At 35.4% G+C, this 23,937-nt stretch overlaps 1 protein-coding gene across 1 annotated transcript; it reads left to right on the top strand.

Annotated features, from left to right (window-relative positions):
* Positions 1-9,406: 9,406 nt before the first annotated feature.
* On the top strand, positions 9,407-22,396 carry eva1ba (eva-1 homolog Ba (C. elegans)). Its single transcript, XM_084384849.1, has 4 exons — positions 9,407-9,665; positions 19,978-20,081; positions 21,241-21,333; positions 21,440-22,396. The coding sequence occupies exons 3-4, from the start codon at positions 21,267-21,269 to the stop codon at positions 21,874-21,876; spliced, it is 504 nt and encodes a 167-aa protein (XP_084240975.1). The 5' UTR covers positions 9,407-9,665; positions 19,978-20,081; positions 21,241-21,266; the 3' UTR covers positions 21,877-22,396.
* Positions 22,397-23,937: the final 1,541 nt, after the last annotated feature.

The raw sequence follows: 23,937 nt of genomic DNA, 5'->3' as shown, positions 1-23,937 counted from the left end.
TGCTGCTCGAGACTAAACATGCCACATGCACAGGATTTAGCTTAAAACACCTTCTGTTCTTTCTTTTTGAAGCTGTAATTTCCTGCATTTGCTTATTCGGGCAATGAATCTATGTCACTTGCCACAAAATAAGTGACTTCCTGATTGCACAGGCTTTTTTCGGTACTTCTGAGAAAAGAATGTTGATTACCAAATAATGTCAACTCATTTTCTTAAAAAAGAAAGAAAAAAGAAAAGAAGATTACAGTGAGGCACTAAAAGGGGCCACATTTCTGGAGGTTTATAATTTTTTATAAAAGCCCTTACATTCATTTTTCTGTTAAAACTTGTGTATTAACTGATTTGTGAAGTTGTTCTCGTCATTTTCGGTCATTTCAGAGGTTTAGGTAGTGTGTTGTCATCAGTGTTGCCAACTACTTTCAATGGAAATTAGCTGAAGCCTCAAAAAGTTGTCAAATGTCACTAGATTACATAATGCGCCAACTGTCGGCACTTTACATTTGTTTTCTGTTGTGACTGCACTATTAAAAGTGTGAGTTTTTTAATGTTTATGAATTGGCAATGATTTTTTTTTTTTTTTTGGTATAATCAACATTATGGCAGAAATGCTGTCAGTTGAGCTTAACTTATACTGAACTAGGAATAGTCTTTAATTTGATGTGGGGAGTATTATCGACATCTCTCATTTATAAACTCAACATGCTTTTCGTGCTCCAAGAATATGTCTTCTCACTTCACGAGAAATGAGAATTAATAAAAGAGAATAGAACCTGCCAGGTATATAATTACATTCTACATCTGTAACAACACTCTTTGGGTGACAGGAGTCAGACAGTCAGTCTACCTCCTTGTACATATAGCACAAAGGAAAGGATTGTGTGTTTTTACAGTGAGGATGTCTGTGAGGACAGGGATCCTTAGGGAGGAGAGTGGAAACCAGGAAGCAAAGCAACAGAGCAGCGGAGCATGGAGGTTGAGGGTGATGTGATGAGAATTTGATATCTAACCAGGCTAGGTCCCATGAGGCATAAACAGTCAAGATTTGGGGTTTTATTCACAATGAAGCCCTGTTAAAGGTATAGTTCATCTTAAAATGACAATTATGTTATTATTTATTCATTTTCAGGAAAAGGTTCCCTTTGCGTCCTCATCAATTGCCAATGATACAAGTAAAAGTATTTTTTAATTATTTTTGCTTCTAATGTGCAAGAACTTTTATATTAATCATCTATTTATTTTTTAAATGTTTGAGCCAATTATTTCCAGTCATCAAACATTTTAACAATAAAAAAAAAAAAAAAAAAATGTTTTAAATGTACTTTTATTGAAATTTAGGTTTCACTTTATTTTGATGGTCCCTGTAACACATTATGTTGACTATAAGTAACATTGCACCTACATGTCTACTAACTCTCATTAGAGTGTTGTAGAGTATTAGTAGACTGGTAGGGTTAGGGTTAGAATAAGTTGACATGTGGTTGCAAAGTTACTTAAGCCCCTTTCACACAGAGATTCCGGAAAATACATGGATAAAAAGACACGGGATTTGACCCGGGTTCGTTTGATTTTGGTTCATTCACACTGCCAGTGAATTTCCGGAATCAGAGAGTGCGTTCACACACAACCCGTAAAAATCCCGTAAAGACACGTGACATCGATGTGACCTTAATGTCCACACTTGTGCATTTTTTTTTCTGATTCGATCATAAACTTGCGCATTACGTACCGTTTCACAGCTGGCGAACGATCCTGGCTTCAGCGTCATCACTACGACACGGCATTATTACGGCTTTTGTTCACACAGCGCGCGTTCCGGGACTGAACATGGCAATGTTACTAGGTCCCCAACACGGCATCGATCCCGGCATCAATCCCGGGTCGTGTTTGCGTTCACACAGAAGGCGCTCTGGCAATTTGCCGGCAATTTCCCGGGTTCAAAGCGCTGTGTGAAAGGGGCTTTATAGTCAGTAGAATGTCTGTTGGAGGAGAATCACAATATAGTGGCAGATATTAAGCAGACAGTCTACTAAAACTCTAATGAGAGTTAGCTGACACATAGTTGCAAAGTAACTTATAGTCAACAGAATGTTCAAAAGGGGCCATCAAAAAAATTTTTTTACCGAAACTTAAATATCAAGATATCATGGCTTTGGGGGGAAATTCAGAATTTTATTTTGTTCTGTTCAACCCTGTTACGTTCTCTTCACCGTCTAAATTTTTTATAATACATTTAAAAATGAACGTTTGATTTTACAGACATCTTTTTGACCACATGGTTCTACCAGTAATTTTTTCTTTGTCTTTATCAGTATCTTAGAATATCAGTACTGACATCAGCCTTGTCAAGCTAAACATTCTAAAAAACAGGCCTACTGATCACGTGTAGTTCTATGTTTTGCTTCATTATGTTTTGGTTCTGTTTTCCCTGTTCTGGTTTGCTAGAGTTCCCTGTGCTTATTAGTTTCCATAGTTCCTAATTTACGCACCTGTTCTGTTTTCTGTTGATTACTCAGTCTGTGTATTTAAGCCTTCAGTTCATTCAGTTCTTTGTTCGGTCTGGTTTACATCTTTGCTTTATGTTGTTGTTATACTATTACTCTGAGAAAAGGCCGCATGATGCAACCATGAAGTTGCTATAAAATTGGAACAATACAACAAATTGGGTTTCTGCAGAATCGCTGCCCTGATAAAGGTAGAAGCTGATGATAAACAGGAACAGTAGCCTAAAACTCAGTGCAGCAATTGTTCCTGTGGGGCGAATATGTTAACACAGCTGAAAATCACTTCCTTTAGGTAGCATTTGGGTCTTATTGTGCAAGAACCATAAATAACCAGAGATTTCAAACTGACTTGCACTGGTTTCTTATTGGCAGACTAACTTGTTTACTCTTTAACCAAATTACAGCCCAGAACACGCCACAAGGCGCCCACAGACGGTGTTTCCTTCTGAGTAGAGACTTAGTGACTCCCAGCTGTGGCATTTTTGGGAAGGTTCATTTTGGGTCCTATACCTCTCTCTACAGCGCAGTATCACAGACAGGTCAACTCTCAGGGAATGAAGAACTGTCTCCGGTCCTACACAACAATGAAATCTGCCCTGAGGCCTGCTAGTGCTGGATGAACACATTGTTTGTTGTTAGTGGTATTTCATCTTTCTTGATGCAAATATGGCCTTTTGGTGAATATAGGCATAGCTACGTTGACGAGTTTCTCCACATGTTTCAGATTATTGAATTTTACCCACTTTGTTGTTTGCATGGCTGAAACTGCTCATTTTGCCTTAAGGTATAACATTTTAATGCAAAGTTTGACCAATGCAAAAACTGTGGGATTTTCAAGAGGAACATATGCTTGAGCATGCCAAAAAATATTTTCTTTAAGATTGAATTGAGTCCACTGATATTAATTTGCATGAGCTGTTTCTCCAGAAGAATCAAGCAAATCAGATAAAGGCACAAAATCTGTTTAATACAATTTTGCATTTCCCAATCAAAATGTGTTTATTCACACCCCGTTTCTGTATATACATGCTTGATCATAATTTGATTTGAATAACTGTTGAACTGCTACTTTCTGGTAATGGTAATAGTTCTAAATAAGCAATAGTGTAAAATAGTGCTAATTTGTATAAAGAGCTGTGTTTGCACTGAAACTAATGGCATACAAAAGGCTATATGTATAGGCTATGAAGCAGTGTGTTTTTAGAGCTGGTATTATCAAGAAAAAAATACAGAAAAGTGTTGTAAATGTGTCCTAAAGCAGGTAGGTTTCTAACATATTCTATTATCCTGTAATTTCATTGCTTTCCATTTTGTAGCTTTTCATGGTGCAAGATAAAACATTAGTATTTGACCACAGATATTTGAGCAAGGATGTGTCATAAACATCACGATAAATTGTTAGACAGAAAGACAGCTTTGTTAGCAGTCCGCATGTCACTATACCCTCTGGCTTCTCACAAGATCTTCTCAAGAGAATGTTGGTCCAGATGAGGATGGAGTCACATGGCTGCTTGCCGGAGGCTAACGTAAGGATTAGCCCTCTGTCTCTTGAGACAAGGAAAGTAAATATATTCTCAACATTTATTACCAACAGAAGTTACACAGCAAAGAATCATAGTTAAGATCTTTCATGTCCCTTGATGTTTAAAATGTTTTTAGCAAGCTACTTTTAATATCAGTAGGACTCCTATGACCATGTACTATAAATCTTTTATTGAACTGTACTAGTGGTATGGTAATGTAAATGTTAAACATGGAAACTCATTGAATGGAATTGTCAACCAATAAGATTATTGGCATTTAGCAGACTGGGTTATCAAACAGCTTTGAAAATGTTTGTCTTACAGAAAGCTAGAGCTATTCTTGCAGATTCAACTCATCCACTGTTCCATGAATTTAAAAGGCTTCCCTCTGGTACGTTATAGTATGCCTAGACTTAAAAGCAAATGGTATAGGCATTCGTTTATTCTCACTGCTGTAAGGCTTTTAAACGAATGTTGTGTTTGCTGTTTGTGTTTTGTTTGTGTGTTGACATGGTTACAAATTTTATGCTGCAACAAAAATTGCCCTTTGGGCTTATAAAAAACTTTTAACTTGAACTAATTAATATAAAACAAGTAGGGTATTTGAAGCTTAGGGTGTTGTTTACACAACACTGTTTTCAACTAAAAACGGAAAACGTTTTATATGTTTTGGTCGTTCATTTACACAACAACGGCGTTTCAAAGTGCAAGTTTTTGAAAACAATACTGTTATTGTCTCTGTGCAAATTTGTGAAAACGCTGACGTCACGCGCATATTACGTGTTCAGTCTTTAGTAGTTTTTCTTTACAAAGTGACATCGCCAACTACTGGTCTGGCAGGCATACTACAGCGTTTTAAATCGTTTTCGCGGATCACTGTGAACGAGGATCGCTTTTACAACGTTGTCGTCTGTACACAAAAAACGCTATGGAAAAACGTTTCCGTTTTCAGTAAATGTTGTCGTGTAAATGTGCTCTTAGTGTGAGGCATCAGATGTAAAACTGTGGATTTTGATGATTCATTTCTAAAGACTGCAGTCTGTCAATATACACCCTCGACTGCCTTTCCTTCACTGCTGGCATAATTACTGGTTTAGCCTTGTGAGTTTGTGACACCAGCGCCTCATAAGTGCTGATAATGGCAGCTCCAGCATTCCACAGGGGCTAAGCTACAGCTGGAGCCTCAAGGCTGACTGGAGAACTGGCCAAATACACACAGCCTCCCTGCACAACTATTTCCATAGCGTTTTTAATGTGTCTGTGTGTTTTGAGGAATGGATCTGTCAGGTCATGTGTTTTATCACACTGCCAAAATGCAACTATATGAAAACATCTTGGGGCAGTGTAATTGGCATTTAAGCGCTCTTAAGGGAACATTGCCTTATCTAGATTGAAAATTATGTGGTTTGAATTTTGTGGTGAAGGATCGTTTGTGAGTTGGTGTCTGTCTTTGTCAATCAACATTTGAAAATATCCAACAGCTTGAACACACAAGATGTTCTAACTCATATCATTATTAATATTTCTCATACTTATGGTTAGGGATTTGAACAAACCCTTAAATTTAAGTATTACATTTTTGTGTATAACTTGTCCCGCACTTGTTCGTATTACGGACTTGAAATGAAAAATCAAAATGTGAGACTTGTGTACACTTCTGTTCAATAGTTTGAGGTTGGTAAGATTTGATTAATGTTTTTGAAAGTGTCTCACCACAGCTGCAGTTATTGTGTATATTGTGAAATATTATTGCAATTTCAAAATGTAATTTATTCCAGTGATGCAAAGCTGAATTTTCAGCATCATTACTCTAATATTCAGTGTCACATGATCCTTCAGAAATCATTCTAATATGCTGATTTGGTGCTCAAGAAACATTTCTTATTATAATGAATGTTGAAAACACTTGTGCTACTTATTTTTTGTGGAGACTGTAATAGATTTTTTTTTTTTTTTAGGATTGTTTGATAAAAGATAGAAAGAAAGAAAAACTGTTTATTTAAAATAGATTTTTTTGCCTTTGCTGTCACTTTGGATTAATTTAATGCATCCTTGCAAAAAATAAAATAAAAAATAATAATTCTTACTTGGGATTGATAGATCCTAAATCTACAGTTTATGAAGCAATAATATGTAAATTATTATTTTATTTTTTTGGTCTATTTAGCTTGTTTTATTTTGCTTATGGCATCAAGTGAACCAGGACTTTGTAAGGTTTATTTTGTAATAATTAATTAAAATAAAAAAATCAAACCAAAAAAATGTATTAAAACATCCCAGTATCGCATAGCAACACCCTGCATCATGGTGGTTTTCCATTTCTTCAAAATAATATTCAAAATCTATTTCTTAATTCTAGCACTTTTTTAAAACATAATTCTCATACCCATAATGCACTACTCCTTATGTTAAACTCAAGTTTTCTAGCATCAAGTAATACAAGCATTATTTATTCTGAAGACCCTCATACTTTCATAGTATCTCCACAATCAGAAAGGAAGGAACTCAAGAAGGGTTGTGAAAGTGCTCAAGATTTTTCATCTCTCAACGATGCTTGGCTGCTGGGGTGTTGAACTGTTTATGTAATCCCCCCAGCCATCACTCCTCCCAGCCTTTTAGTCCCACTCACTCTGGTTTAAACCTTGTACACCCTTCTTCCCCCTCTTTTAGCATGGGGAAGAACACTGAGGCCTTGTGCTGGTCCAGGCTTGGGGTTCTGGGACCGGTGCCGACCACGGAGGGACAACGTCAGTCTCCCCCGAGCCATTTCCTGTCTTTACCCTCCCATCTAATACCAAACAGACCTCATTCTGCTTGCGTTCCCCGACAGGACTGAGCCAACGGGCGTGCCATAACCCTCCGTGCTCTTTGCACTTATCAAAAACTTCAGAAAAACAGAAAATGTCAGCTTGGAGCGTAGCACCATCGACTCTTTCATCTTATAGTTGTTGAGGGCAATGAGTTTGATCACTTCTGCTATAAATGGGTGTGGCAGTTTCTCGCAAAAAAATCGTATGTATTTGTTTAAAATATAAGAGGGTGGATGCTTTACCTGCAGGGAAATGTGACCAGTCCTTATGCATTAATGAGGTTAATTTGAAGTTAAGGTTCCAGGAATTCTCTAGCACATATTTGTGCATCAAAACATTGTTTTCCTATCCCACTTCTTATTTTTAAAGACTTTAGTGGCATGTTGACATTCAAACATGTTGCTCTTTTCTGAATGCAACAAAATCCATGATCACTGGCTGGTCAGTCACAATTTTGTTTAGGTGCCTGAAAATGAAAGAAATTGAAATAGGAAATATACTCTTTGCAAAAAAAAAGTCTTCTAGACTCTAAAAATTTAATATTTTTTTCAACATATTTTCCTTTCACCTTGAATACAGTCAATCTTAATTATTTTTCAAAAATGTTTAAATCATTTTGTTTTAACTTTTTTTTTATTACCTGGAAGGTTCTAATTATTTTAATACAGAAAATTAATCCTTTAAGCGGCTCATCAAAGGTTTCCTCTAAGTAATTATATGATTGCATTATTGTATTTTTATCAAATGAATAGATAAGCATGACTATACTGGTCTGCAGATTCAACAGAGCCGTGTTGAACCCTCTCCAGGAATACTTGGCATTCGTCTCAGCACATGGTATTTTTTATGCAATAGAATTAGAGATTTCACTATCTTGCTCCTGTTGCAGCATTTGAAATAGCTTATTCTTTTGCAGCTGCAATTATCTCAGTCAATTATCAGATTAGCTGTTGGCTGGAAAACTAGTGACTTCTCTACAGGAAAACCGGTCTCAATTAAAGACCTACTGTAAAAGGAGACAGAACAGTGGCAAACATCATTGGAGTACAGGGCATCCCCACAGCTCACAGCATTAGTCGATTATATTTGGTTCAGTCGGTTAAAGCTATTTTACTCTGTATAGAATCCATATAAAATTGATAGATAGATAGATAGACAGACAGACAGACAGGTCGGTCTCTGTTCCACATCTCATGACTTTCTTTTCATGCACATTCATCAGCTAACACACCTGGTGAGCTTTATCACCTCATTTCACCTCAGTTATGGTCTCAGCAGACAAGCTCGATCTTGCCTGTAATATCCTTCTCTCTCCACCACCCATTACAACAACTTTCTCACATGAACAGGTTTGTGCATCTTTAGACCTAATGGTCTACTTTTGACAAATATGCCACTGATAAGTGCACATCCCAAGCCTTGGATGTCCTTGTAATTTACTCCTCTGTGTTAAAAGGGAGCGCTGGGTTTATGTAGGACAGGTCCAACCAGCTTTTGCCTCCCACTGGTCTGTCTCCAATTTTGCTCCCCCATGCTCCCTACTGGCTTTGAAGAGCCGCTGCACTGGAGTGTAAATCACCCATAGGACAGGTGGAGATCTGCCAGCTGTGTGGAGATCCAGGCAAGGATGTCATAGGGGACGGAAAGCTTTGGTAAAAACCACTGGATCTTCTCTAAAAGTGGAGGGAGAGGTGAAAGTAAATGAAAGTTGGATTGGACAAACATCATTCATGTTCTCTATTACATCAACAGATATGATGCAAATGTTTTTGACAGATAACAATAACAAGTAGATTTTCTGGGGGGAAAAATGGGAGTGGTGCTTGCAGACAGTGTTTTAGAAATACATTTGTGGAGTGAATTAATTTTTTAACATTTAATATTTTTAAGGATTCTTTTACGAATGTAAAGCATTCATTTGAAATAAAAATATTTTGTAACATTATAAATGTTTTTACTGTCACTTCTGATCATTTTAATGCAACTTTGCTGAATAAGACTATTAATTCCTATTCATTCAATTCTACTGACTTTTGTATGTATTCAAAATGTAGTGGATGTATTATAAACATGTTATCTTAGACAGGCCTTTAGTCATTTTTGTGTTTTGCTACCACAGCTATATATAAATCCAAGTATTTGAAAGCAATTACTGGTAGTAAAACATAAAGTAACACGCTAAGTTTGTTGTTTTAAGTGACAGTAAACTTTTTTGAAAACAGTATTCAAGTGTTGTTCTGTACTGCGAACTGCTTTCAATTATGATTAGCTTGTAGCTTGGCAAGCTACAATTTCAAAGTAGCTTCCCCAAAACTGAAGCAAACACTCCCCTCTCAAAGGCTCTTTTATTCTTCTTCTGTTCTGTCATGTTTTATTCAGTGTGGAAAATCTTAGTTAATTGGTCTAAAGTTGGCTTTTCATGGCTGTTTCCTTAACAACAGGGGAAAGACCCTTTCTCCCTCCTTTTTTTCTTCCCCAAACCCTGCCCATTTAAGGCTGGACCTCTTTTTTTTTCCCTTTTCCTCCCTCTCCCTCTCCCTCTCCCACTCTCTTTCCATGTCTTTCTCTCTTCTGCGTGTGAGGACTGTGTGACAGCTTTTCCTGCTGCTCGTAGTGAACGGCTGAAAGGGAGTGAACACACGGCAGCTTGTAATGCGAACTAACCAGAGGCAAACGTATGTACTACTGAGCGGTCATTGGACGGGGCTGTAAAGACTCTTCTCAGTTTGGCCTGTGTAACGTATTGATGCCATCAGGTCTGGATTAAACTTCCCAAGAAGTCTGATGCGGTGTGTGATGCTGTAGGAGAACAACTTTGATATTTTTATGTGGTGAGTTTCTGATCTTTCAGCATGCCATATTTAGTGATATTAGTTGGTTCAACTTTAGTAAACCTGTTGCACTGTATGTAAAGAGATGAGAAACTGTTTCTTCAAAAGAACATTTGTGTCTTGTTTTTCAGCAAAAAAATATGTAAACTATATGTAAAAACTATAGTCTAAAACTATTTTAAGTCAAATTAAGTTTATTTTTGTATTGTTGTTCTTGCTTCTTGTTTTAAGCATAAACCTCACTTTATAGTAAGATTAAAAAAATAAAAAAAACATTAAGAATAAATTAATTATTCTCTATCATATTAGAGGAATTATTATATTAGAAATGTGTGTTTTTTTATATTTATATTTTTATTTATTTTTTCTCTGAAAAACAAAACGAGGATACTACATTTTACAACTATTTTCTAACTAAATTTGCATATTATTTATTTGTTTGTTTCTTTGTTTCTTTATTTTACACAAACATTTGTATGAATGTGATGCTGACTGTTGTAAATAGAACTCCGGCACGTGTCACATCTGTATGAATTTATTGACTCATATTCTCGTGAATCATGTCCTGGAAGGTTGTGATTTATGAATCCTCCAATCTGAGATGTCGTCTGTGCAGATGGAAGTTATTTTAGATCATTTTGCACTCATCAAGAGTGTTTGTGTGTGTCTATGTATGTTTCCCTGCAGGAGAGTTCAAGTCCTGGACAGAAGCATCCTTAATTGAGTTACGTTAGGGCTAGAGCTGCAGCTGTAAATTGGTTAATGTTTTACCGATATCAAAATAAACACCCAGGCTCATTGTGTGCTTATCTGCGGGAAGGTCAATAATAATGTAACTTGACCAGGCAGTTGAGCTGAGGGCTTCATGCATGGCCGATGTATTTCTTCAAACAAAAAGAGGTTTCCTGTACAAGAGCCAAGTGAGTTGTTAAAAGCCCCTGTGTTTGCATGCCACACCTTTTTAGTTACTACTAATTAATTATTAATCTACTAATTACTAATTAATCTTAAATATACCTTTGACACGAAACTCTATACGAAGTTTCGCACCTTTGAACAGCTGATTGTTAAAGTCTTTGTTTGTTTTGGCATGCAATGTTAGTTTGATTTATATCCCGATAAAGAGATGTGCCTAACTCGCAGCTGCTTTTTGTTTAGAGATGGCTGACTTGAGTTCAAATCCATTCAACCCTGCTCTGAGCATCTGCTCTCCTCTGCAAACTCTCTCTACTGCTGTTCAGTGAGCCACCTTATCTTCTTGAGTTAACAGTCTATAGATTTGGAGGGAGATCAGGGGTCAATCCCTGATCTTACTTCATTTCTGTCATGACAACTCTCTGAGGGTTTGTCATGGTAATGAGTATGACAATGTTGATATATTTGGTCTTGGTGGAATAGATCTGCAACGCTGCTGCTGCTGAGCAAGTACAGGACTTGCTACTGCCAATACAAGACACACTACTGTGAGCATGTAAGACATGCTGCTGCACAATATACATAAATTACCCATAGCAGATCTATACAGGTGGAGCTGGGGAAGGTGTAGGGTTTCTGAAAGCGTGCTGCACTGCTGAGGCAAATGCTAACCAAGTATTTAAAAGTTTAGCACACAAGCTCATTGGCTACTGATACAGCAGAAACCTATCTATCAGCTGTGCCCTGTAGAGAAATATGTGATTGCAAGCGTTTGAGTTAAGGACCTATTAGTCTGCACCATCTATAGAGTTTTATAACATAATTTTATATTTGTAAGTCCTGTTGTGTCCGCATTTCTGAATTCTGAGTAATCATAGAAAGCATTATAAACATGTCATAAAAGTGGTTCCTATGACTTTTGACATTATTATATTATATTATATTATATTATATTATATTATATTATATTATATTATATTATATTATATTATATTATATTATATTATATTATATTATATTATATTATATTATATTATAGCATTGCATTGCACTGCAAGTCTTCTTAAGACTTTTCCTCTCACAAGCTTTGTAAGACATTATTATAATAACATTTATTATTATAACACTAAATATCTTCACTTCCACTCTTAAATCAAATATGGCACTGAGAGATTGTTTTGTGATTTGATGACAATGTCATTTGGCTACAATCGTCAATGGCATCCACATGCATTTATGTAGTCTTAGTTGGTCTCGGAAGCTCTGAAATGGATAAAAAATATCGTATATATAAAGAAATTTCTACACACTTAGCCCTCAAATGTGTCAGCTCTGATCTAAAGACAGAATAGGGGAGGATTTGGGCACTGCTATGCCTTATCTGATTTTGATTGATTTAGTGGAATATTTACAGTGAAACTCCTTTTGCTCTGAGGGTTTGAAATGTTTAATGACTATGTCAGTATGTGCTTTTAAACACCTCCCAAACATTCTTTCTCTCCCCCATCTCTGTTTTTATGAGCTTGTTGATTTTGATTGAAAGAATAAATCCCCAAATCCAAATAATACAGCAAACCCCAGATAATATAACACAAAATCTCATCTGAGTGGTATGCATTCGTTCAGTTAATCCCATTGGCTTGATTTACAAAAAAGCTGAGAGTGTCAATCTCATTTTATGGAGCAATAATACAGTTAAAGGGAATTAGTAAAGCCATTGAAATGAACATGGGTGTGTACAAAGTTTAACATCATTCATTCTCTGTAGGCTCTTCTATTTGGCATTAATCAAAGCTTTTATTAGATATAAATCCTAACCTGAGTACTTGTGCTAAATGCTTTGATAAATCTCTATGGGCAGGATGGGGTTAACAATGCCCACCCACCCATGGGAAAGATGGACCACATGTTTTGCGTCGTACAGTAATCAGAGGGCCTGCGTAATGGATCCAGGATGTTTCTAGGGATCTGCAAAGGCCTTCAGGCTCAGATCGATCTGCAGATGAGATCATTGCTCTATTTGTGGAGCTTTGGAACTGGGATCACCTGAGGGTTAGTCGGCCCATCACCCACACACTCTCTGTGCTTTCAAACTGAACCCAAACAAGCAGAAACAAGGCTGCAGATGCACGTGATTAATTCAATCCAAATAACTCCCGCTCTCATTTTCATAATAGGTCTCCTTAGGGTTTTAAATCTAAAACAAGTCTTAATTTTAGGGTTTAATGAATGGGTAGAGATTGTGTTGTGTTCTCACACAGTACATTCCCATATTGAGTGTTTTGACCCTGTTGACCCTAGAGGTGGATAGAGGCCAAAGATTAGGGCATGTGAAAAGTGTTTTTCTACTCTGCATTTGCATAGAAAACTATTGAGGATCTTTGGCTCCATTGACACACACACACACACACACACACACACACACACACACACACACACACACACACACACACACACACACATCTGGTCCACATTAACACCCAAGAGCACAGCCCTCATCCACAAAACCCCCACTGACAACACAGGCTGGCAAATACTCCCTCTGTTATATTAAAAACATTGAATGGCACCAAACACCCAACATGAAAATAATTTGTTGAAGGGACTTGTAACTTTTAGCAGCATTATTGAAGTTTTGGACTGCATCCCAATTAATGTACTGTGTTTACAGTAGTACAGTACTACAGTAATAGTAATAGTAATGCACCTCTTGATGGAAATAACATCACAACATTTAGGTGCATCAGTTTATTGGTCAAGATCATTTACTGACAATGCAAGAGTCCAGCACTCTGTAAAGTCTATCCAGCACATTCCAAAGACTTTCAATGAATTTAAGGTCTGGAGTCACAGGTGCCAATTCATGTGTGAAAATGATTCTTCATGCTCCCTCCCAACCATTCTTTCACAGTTTGAGCCTGATGAATCTTGACATTGTCATCCTGGAATATGGCCATGATGTGTCTTCCTACATGGTTGTTTAAGAAATGAAAAGCTCCACACTCCATCAATTAGGGTTAGAAGAACTGTTGTCAAATATAAAACATGCTAGAAAAAGATTTTCAGAATTCTTTGATGAATAGAAAGTAAAAAAAAAAAAAAAAACAGCATTTATTTGAAATGGAAATCTTTTGTAGCATTATCAAACTGTCAGTTTTGCGTCCTTGATGAAAGAAGTATTAATACCTTTTTTTTTTATCTTTTGATCCCACATTTTTTAACAGTATTTTATATGTATTATATATGGCTATTGATGTGACTGGAGTGTGCATATTCTTTTTTTAACACATTTATCAGAAGAACTAATAGTTTAGAGGGGTAAAATGAGGATTTTTAATGAGGAAAAAATGACCAATATATAGTGAGGTTTATGCACTTGAGGAAATTCAACATAGCAGCGTGTGTGGTGTTCGTTTAGTCTCCTCTTTCTCGGCTGGCATGCGTCTTTAGGGTCAACTCCATATTTGATGCAGGGGTCAAGAATCTGATGGCAACCACATGTATGACTTGGCTCCAAATTAAATATCCCCTTCAGTAAGAGCTACTGGCAGGAAACACAGTCCAAATGAGTTACACAGTTTAATCTGCTAGATTCTCTGTCAAGAGAAACAGAAAGAAAGACACTCTACACTGTTTTGGAAATGTGATGGTGAGATCCAGGGCTGTAAAGGAGCTCAAGCTATTTCACATAGTGAATGCTTTTACCATACCACCCTCCTGAGCAGTTTAACAGGCCACACAGCCGGTAGAAATGTGTCCAAGTTTACTGGTTGGACTTGGACAGTTACCCTCACCTCACCTGGAAGTTACATTGAGCTGCTACCTTTGATTTGTTGAGACAATTCTGGACATGGTTGGTGTTCAGGTGAATCTGGCTGATGGGAGAAAATGAGACCCGAGGGGCTACATGCTAACTGAGAGACTGAACAGTCAGCACTTATACAGTGCTTTTGGACGGTTGTTTATGGAAAAATTCAAGATTATGAGGACGTTGGGGTTGTAGCGTTCTTCCAAACGCAAAAATGATGATAAAAGCAATGTTTCAAAGTTTCAAATGTACTTTCAGGGACACATTAGACCCCCCTCATTCCTTTTTCCAACATAACTGTTTATGGGATAAGAGGAAAACATTTTCTTTCTTCTTTTTGTAAGGAACTTTTCATTTTAAAAGCATAAATACTCCTCGAAGCAACACCAGTCAAGATAAAGTCGTTTTCTACTGAGGCTGACAGCATAAAATAGTCATTAAGAGTATTTTGTATTAAGATTGCGTCCTCTATGCTGTCCACAGTTTGGGAATAGTTTAGCGAGACAAAGAAATACAATTAAATTTAGATTTAAAGTTCTGTATCAGTCACCAAGCCCTTTGCCAAGAAGACCACAAGTGGTTCAATCACTATGCCAGGAAATTCCAGTGGCTGAAAGAACATTTCTAAGTATCAAAAATATCCATCTGCTTGTTTTGGCTGGTGGTGTGTCATATAAACGAAAAGGCTGCACTGGCTGCTCGAGCTATGTTTTTCTTTTGATATTGGAGGATTCAATTATAGCCTTTAATGTCATGGAGTAAATTCCGTTCATGCTTTGTGATGATATTCTTGAGTACTTTACCATGAAGGAGTCGTTCAGTCAGGTTGTTTATGACTGATGTTTCCCTCATGGTCAAGATTGAAGCTTCTGTTCAATGATTAGCAGAATCGCGCCGCAGATTTTTGTCCTATCACTTTGTCCCCCACAAATCATCCACTTACACTCTTTATTTGGACAGACAACTTAAAGTGAAAAAAAAGGATCAAATCAGGGGGTGTTGTTTACGTATTTGCACTAGGTCACAATTTTTCCTGTCGGATGGAGACAGATCCAGGGGAAGGAAATGCTATTGTGGTCTTCTTATTTGTGGGAAAGACAAGAATTATCACCAGATATGACAGTGTCTGGACTTCCTCCGTCTTTTCTATTCCTTTAAACAAACAATGTCTAGTTTAAAATAAGAATTTCTGGCCTTTTCCCAGGATTTGTGATAGGCTGTGTTTATATTGGCATTCATTTGCACTCTCTTTATTAAATCAACTATTAAGTGTAGTGCTAAAAATGTGGTTCTAATCATATTAATGCATGGTTGCTTTATCTGGAATTCTACAACATTTTTCTCTCTCTCAAAATTATACTGTATATGATCTGTGTGCTTTTCCAAACTGCACAGCAAGTTTAAGTCTGAGAAATGGACTTTAGTCAGGGTAGACTCCATATTTTACATGAATTAGAATTAAAGGGGTCATGACATGGATTTTATATATCATTTTAATGTTCCTTGAGGTTCATGTATACAAAGCTCCTAAAAGGGACAAATATGGAATGTGAGGTAAAAATATTTTTCAAAGCTTTTGCGTTCTCTCGCAAAACTTTTGAGTTCTCTCGCAAAACTTTCCCCTAGAAATTCTGCGTTCTCTCGCTAAGCGCGCTCTCGCAAACACAATTGTGTTCTCTTGCAAAACTTTGGACAAGCACTTAATGTTTAATGTCCCACTGGCAGTGTTTCAGACAGCTCCATATGTGAACAATGGAGCGGGTCATAGAGTTTTATTTTGAACTTGGACCTAAAGAAATACAGTCACTGCTTAATTAAAGGAGTTCAGTAAAAATGGCAATACATTCACAGATTTGAAAATAATTGAGTTGGGCCAACTTCATTTTGAACAATTTAAATTGAGTTGTGCCAACTTCATTTTGAACAATGTAAATTGAGTTGGGTCAACTTAATTTTGGAAATGTTTTATTCTAAATATTAATTATTGAGTTGGGCAAACTTAATTTAGAACAATTTAAATTGAGTTGGGCCAACTTAATATTTAACAATTTAAATTCAAAATATTAATTATTGAGTTGGGCCAACTTAATTTTTAACAATTTAAATTGAGTTGGGGCAACTTAATATTTAACAATTTAAATTCAAAATATTAATTATTGAGTTGGGCCAACTTAATTTTTAACAATTTAAATTGAGTTGGGTCAACTTAATTTTGGAAAATTGAAATTCTAAATATTAATTATTGAGTTGGGCCAACTTCATTTTGAACAATTTAAATTGAGTTGTGCCAACTTCATTTTGACCAATTTCAATTCTCAATATTAATTATTGAGTTGGGTCAACTTCATTTTTAACAATTTAAATTCCAAATATTAATATTGAGTTGGGCCAACTTAATTTTGAACAATGTAAATTGAGTTGGGTCAACTTAATTTTGGAAATGTTTTATTCTAAATATTAATTATTGAGTTGGGCAAACTTAATTTAGAACAATTTAAATTGAGTTGGGCCAACTTAATATTTAACAATTTAAATTCAAAATATTAATTATTGAGTTGGGCCAACTTAATTTTTAACAATTTAAATTGAGTTGGGGCAACTTAATATTTAACAATTTAAATTCAAAATATTAATTATTGAGTTGGGCCAACTTAATTTTTAACAATTTAAATTGAGTTGGGGCAACTTAATATTTAACAATTTAAATTCAAAATATTAATTATTGAGTTGGGCCAACTTAATTTTTAACAATTTAAATTGAGTTGGGTCAACTTAATTTTGGAAAATTGAAATTCTAAATATTAATTATTGAGTTGGGCCAACTTAATTTTTAACAATTTAAATTCCAAATATTAATTATTGAGTTGGGCCAACTTAATTTCAAACAATGTAAATTGAGTTGGGCCAACTTAATTTTGGAAATTTTAAATTCTAAATATTAATTGAGTTGGGCCAACTTAATTTTGAACAATTTAAATTCCAAATATTAATTATCGAGTTGGACCAACTTAATTTTGTACAATGTAAATTGAGTTGGGCCAACTTAATTTTGAACAATTTAAATTCAAAATATTAATTATTGAGTTGGGCCAACTTAATTTCGAACAATGTAAATTGAGTTGGGTCAACTTAATTTTGGAAATTTTTTATTCTAAATATTAATTATTGAGTTGGGCCAACTTAATTTAGAACAATTTAAATTGAGTTGGGCCAACTTAATATTTAACTATTTAAATTCAAAATATTAATTATTGAGTTGGGCCAACTTAATTTTTAACAATTTAAATTGAGTTGGGCCAACTTAATATTTAACAATTTAAATTCAAAATATTAATTATTGAGTTGGGCCAACTTAATTTTTAACAATTTAAATTGAGTTGGGTCAACTTAATTTTGGAAAATTGAAATTCTAAATATTAATTATTGAGTTGGGCCAACTTAATTTTTAACAATTTAAATTCCAAATATTAATTATTGAGTTGGGCCAACTTAATTTCGAACAATGTAAATTGAGTTGGGCCAACTTAATTTTGGAAATTTTTTATTCTAAATATTAATTATTGAGTTGGGCCAACTTCATTTTGAACAATGTAAATAGAGTTGAGCGAGCCAACTTAATTTAGGAAAATTTAAATTCTAAATATTAATTATTGAGTTGGGCCAACTTAATTTTGAACAATGTAAATTGAGTTGGGTCAACTTAATTTTGGAAATTTTTTATTCTAAATATTAATTATTGAGTTGGGCAAACTTAATTTAGAACAATTTAAATTGAGTTGGGCCAACTTAATATTTAACTATTTAAATTCAAAATATTAATTATTGAGTTGGGCCAACTTAATTTTTTACAATTTAAATTGAGTTGGGCCAACTTAATATTTAACAATTTAAATTCAAAATATTAATTATTGAATTGGGCCAACTTAATTTTTAACAATTTAAATTGAGTTGGGTCAACTTAATTTTGGAAAATTGAAATTCTAAATATTAATTATTGAGTCAGGCCAACTTAATTTCGAACAATTTAAATTGAGTTGAGTCAACTTAATTTTGGAAAATTTAAATTCTAAATATTAATTACTGAGTTGGGCCAACTTAATTTTGAACAATGTAAATTGAGTTGGGCCAACTAAATTTAGGAAAATTTTAATTCTAAATATGAATTATTGAGTTGGGCCAACTTAATTCCGAACAATTTAAATTGAGTTGAGTCAACTTAATTTTGGAAAATTTTAATTCTAAATATTAATTATTGAGTTGTGCCAACTTAATTTTGAACATTTTAAATTGAGTTGTGCCAACTTAATTTTGAACAATTTCAATTCTAAATATTAATTATTGAGTTGGGTCAACTTAATTTTGAACAATTTAAATTGATTTGGGCTAACTTAATTTTGAACAATTTAAATTGAGTTAAACACTTTAATTGTAAATATTAGTTATTGAGTTAGGCCAACTTAATTTAATTGAGTTTAAATTCAGAAGACTAGTAATGATGTTGAAAATTCAGCTTTGCCATTAAATATTATATATATATATATATATATTTTTTTTTATCACATAAATAGCCTTGGTGATGTGCATAAGAGACATCTTACCAACCACAAACTTTTGAACTGTTGTTTTTCATGGTACAATAGTCAATGCAACGTCTGCTTTGGAGCAGAACATGAGGTCAGAGAAAGAAAACCGGTGGTGTTGGAGTGACAGGATTGCAGGGCAAGAGGCCTGAAAATAATTTCCTCCTTAGGGGATTAACAAAACACAAACAAAACAACACGGCAGGTTAATGGGTGTTTAGATAGAAACATCACGTCTCCAGTAGCTATTAGATTCCACGTAGGCATGACTGCAAGCGAAGGGTAAAAATTCTATACTGTATTTCTACATCATTATCCTTATGGTGTTTATGCCACCCAAGCAATATAATACTTATGTAAATACTTTTTTTAATATTTATACAGGTGTATATACAATCCTTAATGTGTACATCTGTACACATGTCTTCTGCTTACTCCATCTAGATGTATATTACTTTCAGTTTTTTTCTACATGTTAAGAGCTTTCAAGAGTCAGCAAGATCCAAATCGGCACTGCAAACAAAGGGGCTTTACTAAACCAACTCGAACTTTCCCTCTGAAAGAAACTTCCTGCTTTGCACATTTTTCACACCATCTCCCTATGAAATTTGGGCTAAATGTCTAGAAACATAACTTTTTAAGTAGCACAAACTAAACAGGCTAATACTTTGTAGTATATGGAAAGTTTTCAAAAATGAACACAGAGGTTAATACCGAAACATTTATTCATGATGCTTCTGTTCAAGCAGTCATCACACTGTGATTTATTTTTCTAACTCAATTCACTAATGACTCATTCATCATGTGGATGCCCATCTCAGACATGATTTATTGCATTTTCTTTGGTGAAATGTGAATCTGTTTTAGGCTGTTCGATCTCAAGCTGACTTCCTGTGTGCACAGTGCAATCTTTCGCTTGTCATTTGCTTGCGCTGCAAATCCTCAGTGATTTTAGATGTGATTTGGTCTGACATCCGTGTGTGTGTTTTTTTTTTTTGTCATTGTATAGACGAAGGCCCAAGATATACAGAGGACACGGGCAGAACCAGAGTGAGAAGCTTTATCCATCTGAAACAACAGTGCACCATGAGGAGGAACTGACTGCTTTATATGGTATAGTAAATCTTAGTGCATTTCTTTGTTTTTTTGCTTTGTTGTGCTTTAATTCGCTTTGCTTCTTTGGTTTTGTTTTGTTTTTGTCTTTTCTTTTTTAACAACTGTAAAAGGTCTGCTTATCAAAATCTAAACAACTATTTATTAATTCCGCAATAATAAAAATGTAATTAATGTTTTAGAATTACTACTGTACTAAAGAAGTTCACTCAGTATCTTCTTGAGGCCAAGCTGTTAAAGTTATGATAATGGGTAATATCTTAGTTATACAAGTGCATTTGAATCTCTGAGTGAGCATACTCAAACAACATGTGTACAGCAATGATGTGAACAATAGTGAAAGAGAAAAGCCAAAGTCAGCAGGAAGTTCTGTATGACTGTAGTGGATGGGATTTTTTCCTTTTAAAAAAAAGGAGCAGGGGGGTGGACATAGGAAGTGTGGTAAGATCCGGCAGGCGCACATGACCCCAGGTCTTCATGTTTTCTGTGGCGCCTGGCCGCCTGCTATGCAGTGTGGATTGAACTAGGATCAGAACTGTCATAGGGAGGATATATTTGTTTGGGGTTGTAAATATAACCTCTTTAAACTCTTGCCCTCATACTGTATGTGAGGGTGTGGCAGCATTTGTGGAACGCTGGAAATATGAGTCTTCCTTAGGAGTTCACAGTTAGAAGGGAAAAGAGTCAGAGAGGAAATACACTACGGACACATACACTACAGGAAAGGAAAAAGCTGTACGTCATTAGGGAAGAGAATTGTATCATGTCCTTTATTCAGATACAAAAGAGTCTGACTACTGGCTACACTCCATTTAATGGAGAACAGATATGGGCCCCACTTGCTGCTGGCAATTCTGACCTTTTGACCTCACAAAAGGGGCTCACATGGATTGTAGACTTGTTCAGTATATTTTTACTGAAAAAATATATATACTGTGTCTCATAGTGCCAGAGAATTGTAGCAGCTATGTGATTAAATAAAATGCTTAGATTTTTTCAGATACCTTTCTTTCTTTCTTTTTTGGAAAATACAGCATAATTTTTTTTCTTTCTCATCTCAGAAAACAGACAGTCAGAAAACACCCTGAATACATTAGCAGTGCCCAAGCAAGCACTGCTCATGTTTAACAATATTATTTTCCCTTTTTTTATCCGGTAGGTTTGGAAACACAGGACAAAGCCAGGATGAATGTGAAAAGGAAGGAGATGGATTTCTTGAGCAACACTATTGCTGCTTATGCTCACATTAAAGGTCAGTGCTTTTCCCATTTTTAATATGCAACTCAGGTTTAAAGAACAGCAAACTAATATGGAGATGTTCCAATTACTAAACCTGACTTGTTTCCCTCTCTATCCAGCAAATCCAGAGAGTTTCGGCCTTTACTTCGTCATCGGCGTCTGTTTTGGCCTGGTGCTCACTCTCTGCCTCCTGGTCATCCGGATTTCATGCAAGCCTCGTGTCACTACGGCACCCTCCACACCGGAGAAAAAACAGCTGAAAGACTACAGTGAGGAGGAAGAGGAAGACGAGGAGAGCGATGATGATGAGGAGGAGGAAGATGCAGGAGGCATGGAGTCCTCGGTCCAGCACAGCACCACAGAGATCCCCATGAGCAACCACCTCATCACGCCGGATGGGACTCTGAGCAGGAACGTGTTCACCTCAGCCGAGGAGCTGGAGCGGGCACAGCGATTGGAGGAAAGGGAGAGGATCATCAGGGAAATCTGGAGAAATGGACAGCCGGATATCCTGGGAACAGGCACGGGCACTATTGGAAGAGTGCACTACTATTAATGCTCCCAGAGACTCCTGGACATGAACTCAAGCCATTTGACTGCTTGAGTGCAGTACTTTTAAAGACTGTTAATGGATGGTGTTTCCATTGTATATTTTTTATATGTTGGACTGATGTTATTGTAATCCTACAGACCATGGGTACAGCTGTTTTGTATGCAACATTTGGACTGGGAAAGTTGCAATCAGTCCCCAAGTCATGGTGCTTATTGAAAAGTCATTACGACTTTATTGTCTTTATCGTCTGAGTTGATGTTTAAAAAAATATTTGTGAATTGTAGATGATAATTAGAAGCTCACAGAAAGCAAATGCACTTTTGCACTATGCCATTTTTTTTCTGCTATTTTTTGTCATTTAAAAAAAAAAAAATCCCCCATGTAAGTCACATCAAAGCCTTAACTCAAAGATTATAAAGCCACATATAGCTAAAGAATGCACAGATATTAAAATTCAACATCGACAAGATAATTATTTTCATGATTTATACTATTTTGTCTAAATAAAAAATAAATAAAACATTGTTTTAAATGCTATTGTTTTAAATGCTACAAAGTGAAATGGGCATCACAACATTATAATGTACAATATGAAAATATATTTTATATTATATATTAGAATATTTACCAAATATTACATTAAAGGTACTCTAACATTGTTGTTCAAAATTAACTACATTTAAATAATGAGTCAAAACTACATCAATCCTTCCTCCAAAGTGTGTTTTTGACTTTATAAGTGTTCATATTTTAGACCTGTAGGAATGGTTTTCACAGGAAATTGTGTATAGTACTGTACATCACTCACCTGTGCGTGTCTCCTCATATCTGTAAATAGGGAAAAGTTGCTCTGGGTACTTTGACGCATGTATGGTGTTGAAGGTTAGCTGTCACAATGAGCGAGAAAGGTTGACATGGACACGCTAAATCTTGAATCTCTGGAGAATCACCTGTTTTTTAAAAAAATGCAAGAAAAGAGAACGCGACAGAGCTTGTAATAAAACGAGAATCAACATCGGCTTGACTTTCGGAGATGAAGAGAACTGAGGGATTTGAAATGTAAAAGCGATGTGGAGATGATGGCGTTTTTATTACTAAACAGGTAAGGTATTTTATTGAACAGGTAAATTACAATATTTCTCTCTCTAATTAATTATTCATTGTGAAAAGTCATTTCATTATGGTTGTTGTGCTGAGCTGGAATTTATTTTCAATAAAGTCTATTAAGTGTCTATTAATGGATATAGCTTCAGTAACATCTTCAGCTCAGCTTGAGATCCTGTCCATCTAAACTGATTATATCTCTTAAGCCTATTAGTGAATGTTTTATGAGCAGTAGGACAACCATATTCATCCGCACGGTCACACAGAGCCGAAACACAACCAAAACAATGTTCTTCCGCAAAAAAAAAAAGCATGAATTTTAACTGCTAGAGGAACAAAAGATTCATAAGTGTACCTTCAATGTTTGTAAGTTTAATGATGAGCATTAATGGATGATAGTAAAATATAAAAGTTATAAATACACATTTAAAAAATGAGCATAAACAAATGAAACATCCAATACATACCAATATCAATAAATTAAAAAGATAATTCTAATATCAACTTTGTGCATTCCTAAATATAACCAAAAAACATCCTGCTCAACATGGGTCATGCTCTCAGGATCTCAAGAAACAGGGTTATAGCAATCAGAAGAAGCAGTTTAAAACAATCAAGGGTTCATTTTCCAATCAGTCATTACAATAAGAGTATATATGGGTAATACATATCAAATGGCATAATTGAACACCTGATTATTCAGTATTTTACAATACATTTAAGGGCTGTTTTGGCATTACCATCGGTCATCTACAAATAGCGCTTTTATGTCATAAAAAGATTATGTAAAAAAGTGCTAAATAGGCCAAAATCAATGTTTTATGGACATCGTGTCTTTCACGTTCAAGTTATATACTTGCTCTCCAAGTGGCTGTTATTGTATTATTGTTTAATTTCCACTTCCAGTTCATTTTGATTTAAATATTGAGCTTTACATGCATCAAAATCAAAACCCAAACA

Source organism: Rutilus rutilus (genome assembly GCF_951802725.1).
Source record: "Rutilus rutilus genome assembly, chromosome: 17".
NCBI lineage: Eukaryota > Metazoa > Chordata > Actinopteri > Cypriniformes > Leuciscidae > Rutilus > Rutilus rutilus.
This window is presented reverse-complemented; position numbering and strand designations above follow the sequence as displayed.